Genomic DNA, 9,388 nt, shown 5'->3' with positions numbered 1-9,388 from the left:
ACTGGCGGTCCTGCCATCCTCGGAGCTTAAATAAAGGGACAATTGGAGCCGAGATGTCACAGTTCTGACCCTTCAGGCTTGGACCACTGGGCACCCCTGACACCATGAGTTGGTCCTCGCACCCCCGGAATTTAATCCTCTGCTTCTACACTCTTTCATTGCTCTCTTCAACATGCCTGGCAGTAAGTGTGATGTTTACAAAACGTATTTGTTTTAAACGGAAAGCTTAAAAATAAGAAAATATATGATAAACTAGTGAAATGTCTGTATTTTCCTCCTCTAGCATATTGCTACCCGAGACAACTGCTGCATCTTAGATGAAAGATTTGTAAGTAGTTTTTATGTTTCTCGCTGTGTTTGCACTGGACGTGGGCAGAGAAATAAAAGAAATTCTCTCTCAAATACCATTTGGCAGTTTAGACTTTTTTTTTTAAACGTAGTCTAGGTTTTACCTATTTTGATTAGTAGATCTTATGTAGCTTTTTATCAGGATTTTTAATCACTCTATTATTGTATTTTCAGGGTAGTTATTGCCCAACTACCTGTGGAATTGCAGATTTCCTGTCTACTTACCAAACCAGTGTAGACAAGGATCTACAGAATTTGGAAGGAATCTTACGTCAAGTTGAGAACAAGACATCAGAAGCCAGAGAGTTGGTCAAAGCAATCCAGATCAGCTACCGCTCTGATGGACCAGCAAAGCCAAGTGAGAATCTAACCACCACTGACTGAGAACTTCATCTGTGAAGTTCTTTTGCTGTTATTTCAGTGGTTCTGTTTGTTTACGTATTTTTATGTCTCTGATCCCATGTTACAGATGGGATAGACAGTGCTACCAAGATTTCCAAGAAAATGTTGGAAGAAATTATGAAATACGAAACATTGATTTCAACACATGAATCAACAGTTCGGTAAGAATTTTTTGTTTCAATTTGCTCTCCAAACACTGAGCTAGTGTTTACTCAATATTCCAAGCTTCAGTAGAAGAAATCTTTTTATTTTTTTCTACTTGTAATATCTAATTGACATGATGCCTGACCATCTTGAACACAGTGGAGATAGGAGTATTTAGGCAATATGAGTTGTATTGGATTGTAATTGCTTTTTAATAATGATGTGGAAAAAAATTAATCATGTGGGAGAAAGATGTTTTAGGTGTCTTCAAATGCTTTATGACCGTATTTACCAAAATGTTTCCCCTCACCCCCATTTGTCTTACAAGGTAAATTCAAACTGATGGGAATATGGGTGTTGAAAATAAAATTCTTTTTATAAGAATGTCAACAAATGTGTGGTGAGGAATTTGTAAGCAGAGACATAGGAAGGATCTTGGCTGCAAAAGTAAATTATATTGAAGGCAGAACAGAAAAAATGTGTTTTAAGAGATAAGTGTAACAAACATTGTAAAGCTACCTGTTGATCATGGAACCTGCAATTACATATTCTCCTCCCTTCTCTTGAAAGTAAAATGTCTCTGTTAACTTCCCAGGGACTCGTAGACTTTCTGAACGTAGGGCCTCAGATACAGTTTTAGTTTCTTCCTCAATTTTTTTCCTAAATTGTTCTCAAAGTAGTATAAGAAATTGAGATAAATGGTGGCTGAGGAAAAGTGGCCCAGGAGGGATTTATCCTCTTTTTGATATCAGAGAGCTATTATTATTATTGTTATTGTGATATTATTAGCATTATGATTTACATTATCATTGCCCATCATTGAAGTTGAAGGAGACTACAGTGCAGAAATTTTCTAAGGTGCAGTAGAGAAAAACGTAGTCAAATAGTTTGTCTATCCTGTACCTCAAAGAAAGAGATGACAGTCTATGCACTGTAGATAGTTTTCTATCATTTCTGAATATGTACAAGCAACCCTGTGAGAAACAACAAAAGCAGGATTTTTCACTTCCCCCAGCCTTTTTCTGAAGCTATGTAAATAGAAACATTAAGAAGAAAGGGAAAATGTCTGTTATTTTATTTTAGGTAAGGTAGTGCCCCAGATACTTTTCCTATGTAAGTTATAAGATTGAAGTCCACAAACAGATCCTCAGTAAATCCACAAGTGAAAAGGAATAATGCTTCAGCACATGTGAATTTTAGAACAGGGCCTTTCCTTCCCTAATAATATTGTCCCAAGAATAATCACCAGATGGTCTTCCTATTAATCAGGCTCATCACTTGTGTACATCATTATCTGCTGCCCTTTATGCAAAAGATAAAATTCAGAAAGGCCACTTAACAATGATACTGTTTATTGGCAAGGACCTTGTTATTTTCTTTTCCAAAAAGCTTAGAATTTTAATTCACCTCAATTTATTTATTAACAGCATTTTACACTTTTTCCAAGAATGGAGTAATTTATCAGGAAATAATTCTTGAGAAAATAAGGTGGTATTTTTAAAAGAATATACAAAACTATTCCTCTAAAAGGAATACTCTGTTATCTTATTATTTTGCTTGTAGATTTTTGCAGGAAATATATAATTCAAATAATCAAAAAATCATTAACCTGAAACAGAAAGTGGTCCAGCTGGAAGCAAAGTGTCAGGAACCTTGTCAAGATACAGTGAAAATACATGATACAACTGGGAAAGGTAAGTGAAAGTTTTATATTGGGATTAAGTTCATCAAAGCAAATATAAAAAGTAAAGGAGATTGTATGTATTGGAATGTATACAAATACATTGGAAAATGTCTAGCTATTAAATCTGAACAGTTTGCTTAGACTTTTCTTGAGTGGCTGAAAAAAATACTTTGAAAGGAATAATCATGTGAGAAGTAAGAAAATACTTCTCAGGAAATGAATAGTTTACGACATGTTAAAAATTTCATTTTCAAGACTGGAACAGTCTTACCTGGATTTCAAATCCCCACAATAATTTCTTCTTTTTCAGATTGTCAAGACATTGCCAATAAGGGGGCCAGAGAGAGTGGCCTTTACTTTATCAAACCTCTGAAAGCTAAGCAGCAGTTCTTAGTCTACTGTGAAATTGATGGGTCTGGAAATGGATGGACTGTGTTTCAGAAGGTATTTTTTCCCACATCGTGTGTATTTAATAGACACCTAATTGTTCTGCTATATGCCTGATACGTTACCAAGCACCTTGTGAACATTAACTCAATTAACACTCACAACTTCCCTTTGTGGTAGTTTTTGCCTTCTTATCCCTATTTACAGAGGAGGAAACAGGCACAAGAGGCTGAGTATCAATAACTTGCCCAAAGTCACATAACTAATAAGTAACAGAGAAAGGATATAGTCTGGTTTCAATCTGTGCTGTGACTCTCTACCATGCTGGCCCTGCTGTTGTAGATTCATGATGGCACATAATCACAATATCATAGTGACAAAGAACTCGAAGAGACCTCTCTTGACAGGTACATCAAGACCTAGGGCTGCCCATCACAAGAAGATGATGTCACCCAGAGGATACACTTAGGCTGTTCCAAGACCAGGACCCTCTATTGCCTTTGCCAGCCCCAGGCACCCACTGCAAATCCTCTTGCATTCTGTTTACCTTTGACCACTGTTACAACTAATCCTGAAGGGGCCACTCAGAGCCAGTGAGTGATGGGAGCTCTGGCTGGTAGACACAGATTGAGCAGTAGGTTGACCTTTCTACCATCAGTACAAGAATCAGCAACATCAAGCTGGTGTTCTGGAGTCTTCTAGGAGTCTTTTTAAAACTACTACTAGTTTATAATTTATCATGTGCTGTGCCAGTTGCTCTTTTAAGTACTTTTACATTCTCTGGTGTAATCCCTGCAACAACCCTAAGAAGTAAGCATCATTATTCCTACTTGATAGGTGAGAAAACTGAAGCAGCTAGCCCAGGGTCACTTAGTAAATGATGAAATCATATCCTCCATATTTTGTACAAAATGTTTATAATTTTTTTTATGTGCACTGATAATCCACTCTCTCCTTTTGCCCGTGCAATCGTGTAATTAGAGGCTTGATGGCAGTGTGGATTTCAAGAAAAACTGGATTCAATATAAAGAAGGGTTTGGACATCTGTCTCCTACTGGAAACACAGAATTTTGGCTGGGAAATGAGAAGATTCATTTGATAAGCACACAGTCTACCATCCCATATGTATTAAGAGTGCAGTTGGAGGACTGGAATGGCAGAACCAGGTACTATTAGAAAGGACTTTTAACTTTTTGCCATAGAGACAGTCTGGAGTATGCACTTTCCAGCTCTCAACAGAACAGTGAGGAAAACAGTCTGACAGATGTGAAGAGAACATCCAACTATGTTCCCCAGAAGTCAGTTTGGTTCTTGGGCAGTCCAAGATGCTAGGTCCTATTTAGGCAGGATCTAAGTGTTCTGGTACAATCCACTTACCCTGGAACCATACAAAATAATAGCTAGTATTTCCTGAGCATTTAATATGTACCATAAATTGAACATGAAATTATAATTTAATCTAATCCAAATAACTGTTTCATGAGGCAAGAACTACTATTAATCCCATTTTACAGATTAACATTTCCACGGTCGCATCGCTGGTATATGGTAAAGGTTGGATTTAAACTCAGGTAGTTTAACTCTACAACCCATCCTCTTAGTGATTATCCTTGTTGAAGAGTGAATCTAGCTTCTTCAGATTTCCCAGTGCTTTAATGACCATTCAGTCAGTCAAATCCAGGAGCTACTTTAAAATCAAACCAGCTGGCTTCTTTGGTGAGCTAGAGCTGTCTGGGCACTTTGAGTGTTGTATGCCTAATTAAAATTCAAAACAATATCCAACCCTCTTGTTATGTCTATGGCATGATGAAATATAGTCTGTGCCCAAATACGTATTTTTACTTTTTTAAGTTTTTAACCAGAAAGTGTAATACCATAGTCAATAGACCTCCTATGAGAACATCTCCTATATCCCAAGTCCTAGAGATCAGGGAAGCTAAATGTTTTCTGGAAATCTCTGTTCATGCACCAAAGCCCATTCTTCCCTGCACTCCATAGATTTCTGGCCCTCATTCACAACTTTTTTCCAGGGGAGAATCTCTCTCTGATCCTATAGCTCATGTTTTGTGGGCCATACAGGGAACTTCTTTTATGTGATGCTTGAGGAAACCCTCCTTCTTGTCACTGCCACACTGCCTTGGGAAAGAAAAACCCCTTTAGGACTTCACACTTTAGATGGTATGAGTGGCTAATGGAACTGTAGCTCCTTCAGGTTTGCTGCATTGTTTGTCACTCACTGTCAGAAAGTTAATGTGGTTTATGAGAACTGTGTGTACATGCTACATACTGAGATAAAAGTGGAAAATATGAAATTAGTCAGGTTCATCCACATATCTGGGTTGGATATTAGGATCCTATAGGCAAAAACATTCAGATGGCTGAAATTTTTAGTCTTCCTGGGACTAGAAGCCTTCCTTGAAGGCTTCTAGATCCATCCTGATTGGTGCTAGTTCCCACATCCATTTTCCCTTGCCAGATTTGCAGAAAATTTTATTCAATGAGCACATTTCAGATGAAGAAGCAAAGTTAGAGATTCCAAACAATTGTCCTATGAAAGAGAGAACTTCTGAGATGCCTTCTGAGGCTCAGGGTCTAAGGTCTTTATTCCCTTCTTTGTAGTACTGCAGACTATGCTACATTCAGGGTGACAGGTGAAAGCGACAAATACCGCATGACATATGCCTACTTCATTGGTGGAGATGCTGGAGATGCATTTGATGGCTACGATTTTGGCGAGGATACTAGTGACAAGTTTTTCACATCCCACAATGGCATGCAGTTCAGTACCTGGGACAATGACAATGATAAGTTTGAAGGCAACTGTGCTGAACAGGATGGATCTGGTTGGTGGATGAACAAATGTCATGCTGGCCACCTCAATGGAATTTATTACCAAGGTATGGCTTTCTTCCTTAGATGCATGAATTTGTGCATAGTCTATATTTTTATAAAAGGTAATAAATAAATATAAGGAAATGAATAAAGATATTGAGAGCTTATTATATAGTTCTTTATTTTAAACCAGAATTGAATAGTGCTAGCTTATACCTGAAATTGGTCCTTCTACAAGAAATCCAACTGCTGCAAACTATGCAGTGGTATTCATCATGCCTCCATCAGAGTTAATACTTTGGGTTATGGTGTCTCCTCTAGGCTTACCATATATATGATCTGGATGGACTAACATTACCATGTTTATGCTTGTTAACACAGTAGCCTGGTTCAGCTTCCCATGAGCTATGTGTCAAATAGATCCAGTAAGCAGTGAGTAGGTGTCTGGAGGAATTAAGCAAAGAGCAGGGATGTATTGGTGAGGGCAGATGTCCATGAAAGCTTAAGAGGAGAGGAGTCCAGCCTGAAGAGTGTAGACACTTATTTTAGGACAAGAGGAGGGCAAGCTATAGTTTGCTCTAAGACTGGAGTAGTTCTGAGCATTGGTTTTACTTACTGACAAACTATTGTAACTACCCAACAGGTATGCATGGGGAAACGCTCATCCATTAAAATGAGCAATCTTCCCTCCTTAGGGCACTGTTCTAGCCAAGAGGTGACTTGGAATCCTCTTAAAAACTACTTAAACTTACCTTTTGGTTTTCACAATGTTTTTTTTTGAAACCTAACTTAGCTTTGCACCAACAAACCATGTGATTAGAAGAAGCTCTCAGGGAAGCTGCCTGATCCATATGATCCAGAGTAGCCATGTTGATATCTTGTGGTACCCTCCAGTACTAGACCCCGACAATCCCTTACAAAATCACATGAAATTTAGTGTCCAGGAACGAGGTGAAGGCACTTCAGCCTAGCCTCCACTTTATAATGGAGATGTAAAATAACATTCCAGAACCGCTTTCTAGAGCTCCTCGTATTTTCCAGTAAAATTGTGTTTTTCAGATGACCTGAGATCATCTGATGAGGAATTATGACCTGTTTTCAGAAAGTTGGTCCATAATAACTGAATCCAGGATGGCTAAACTTAGGGAGAGAGACCAATTGGGGAAATTTGGGGTTCTAAGCCTGTTAGCAGTGAATACATTTAAAGTATGGATGTGACCAGAAAGCACAACACAGCTGTAAGAGTTTGTTTAATAATAAGTTTATGTCAATTGTAAATGGAGAATTTAGGAGTCTTTAAGGATATTTTCAGTTAGTAGATAACACTGTAAAATCTGATGTATATGACAATGGACTTCATAATAGACAGTTCTTTATAGACTTTCTGAGGGGAAGAGATTCAAGAGCAGTGATATGTGCATCTACAATTTGTTTTAGGTGGCACTTACTCAAAAACATCTACTCCTGATGGTTATGATAATGGCATTATTTGGGCCACTTGGAAATCCCGGTGGTATTCAATGAAGAAAACCACCATGAAATTAATCCCATATAACAGAATCGCCATTGGAGAAGGACAGCAACACCACCTTGGGGGAGCCAAACAGGTCAGACCAGAACACTATGTTGAAATAGAATATGACTAAGTCATTTTACCCTGAGGATTAGCTGTTCACTTCTATTAACCCACAAAGTTTCAGAAACTTTTATGAAATTTTCTTCCCATTTTCTCTTACTGTATTTATTAATTTTAAGTCTTTTATTAAGAATAGTTAGCCTTGAATGGCAATTAAAACTCACTTTGCACTGTATTCCCAAATTACTGAATGCAGAATTATTTAAAATTTGTTTATTTAATGAGATAATAATATTTTAGCTTATTTCCTAAATATGTAATAAAATCATTGTGATAGTTTGCATTTTAATGATCACACGTCATTGTGTCTTGGTGATTTTTTAAATTATTTCTTAAATATTTTAGTATATACTAATATAATAGGAACAAACTCTAGCATTTCAAATGACTAAATATTTTTTCCATATTTATTACCCCTAAATCATTCATCTTTAATTATTCTTTTAAATGGATATAATTATATCTTTTTAATACATTTTTTGCTTTGGTCATAGGCTGGAGACGTATAAAAGACCATTTCAAAAGTGATTTACTTATGAAATGACTCTATCTAAAAAGAAAAATATAATATTTTTCCTATGGGACAATGGACTTGCAAAGCCTCACTTCATTTTAAGAGTAAAAAGAACCCATGTTGAAAACTCCACTAACAGTTTTATGCTGGTTGTAATTTATCTACACACCATTTCAATAAACATTTTGTTTCCTAAGACTAGATAAATGGTACATTTTATTGACCATTAAAAACCATCACTTTCCTTCAATTTAATAATTACAGTTGGACAATCATCAGTAGTTGCTCAGTGTTCACTTTATGCTAAACATTGTACCTGACTCTTGGGAAGTTATGAAGGAAATAGAAATCATGGCTTTTGCCCTCCAGGGGTTATAAGACAAATACAGAAAAATACAGTAACCCAAAATGACAAAATTTGATATAAAAACATAAATACATGTCACAATCACATAACTCAGGTTCATAGTACCCCAGTGCAGCTGGAGACATTAGGCTGTTTGGGGATTCTCCCAGCAAATCCTTTTAGCTCCGGGCTCCTGTGGCCATATGTGGGCACTTGGAGAGGATTACAACTCAGAACAGAGAGCTCCAGGGAACAATCTGCTCAGCCCCTCACTGCTGAACAAGTTGAGCAGAATGAAGCCATTATTGCAGTAGCCAGAGATCAGGAATCACCAACTTTCTGTAAGGAATAGCTGCATTTACATTAGTTGGCATAAAGTTGAACATGAAAAGTAATTGACTAATTTTATGGGGTCATGGGGGGAGATCTGGTTGTTCTGAAGTCCTGAGCATTGGCTTTGTATTCTCTTCCTTTTCACAATTTCTTTCCTCTTTCGCTTCCTTGTTCTCATAAGTCCTGATTTTAAAAACATCCTATTGAGGAGATAAAAACCAGTAAGTCAACTTCTAGGTATACAGCCAAATACTTGTGAGGCTTTGGGAAAATAGCAACATTGATTCATTGTCTGTAGCACTCATTCATTCATGTATGCATGAGGCATTCATTCAACTAACATTTATTGACTTCCTTCATTGTACTAGCCCCTGTGCTGGGTATATAGCACATAGTAGCATCCTCCTTTCTCCCAGTACTGTTCCATTCCGTCCAGTTCTCAAGTTCCAAAAAACCAGCAATAAGTCTTCCTTATTCCTCCCTCCCCATATCCTCAAGCCTGTCAAATCCACCTCCTAAATATTTATTATATTCATTTACTTCTCTATGCCAACTGCCACCGTTCTAGTTGGAATATATATCTCTTGCCAGGATAATGGCAAATGCCTCCTTCCTGTTTTCCATCTTGCTTCCAGCCTTACCTGTTCCCACCTCATCATGTTCCAAACCGCTTCTAAATTCAGCATGCATATAGTCTACCCTTTGAGAATCTATAAAATCCTTTGGGTGAGCAATTTGGTCATAGGCAGGATGAGTTATGTA

At 37.4% G+C, this 9,388-nt stretch overlaps 1 protein-coding gene across 2 annotated transcripts; it reads left to right on the top strand.

Moving 5' to 3' along the window:
* Positions 1-8,154, top strand: FGG (fibrinogen gamma chain). 2 transcript variants are annotated; one of them, XM_082391543.1, is made up of 10 exons: positions 1-182; positions 284-328; positions 523-706; positions 818-911; positions 2,458-2,588; positions 2,889-3,022; positions 3,947-4,131; positions 5,585-5,862; positions 7,235-7,404; positions 7,928-8,154. In XM_082391543.1, exons 1-10 carry the CDS (start codon positions 105-107, stop codon positions 7,940-7,942), a joined length of 1,314 nt encoding a protein of 437 aa, XP_082247669.1. In that variant the 5' UTR covers positions 1-104; the 3' UTR covers positions 7,943-8,154. The 2 variants fall into 2 exon arrangements, with proteins under 2 accessions (XP_082247669.1, XP_082247668.1); XM_082391542.1 differs by lacking the exon at positions 7,928-8,154 and having other exon boundaries at positions 7,235-7,730.
* The last annotated feature ends 1,234 nt before the right edge of the window (positions 8,155-9,388 follow it).

This window comes from Balaenoptera borealis (assembly GCF_965194805.1).
Source record: "Balaenoptera borealis genome assembly, chromosome: 4".
NCBI lineage: Eukaryota > Metazoa > Chordata > Mammalia > Artiodactyla > Balaenopteridae > Balaenoptera > Balaenoptera borealis.
The sequence above is the reverse complement of the archived record's forward strand: the minus strand, read 5'-3'. Positions and strand labels throughout refer to the sequence as shown.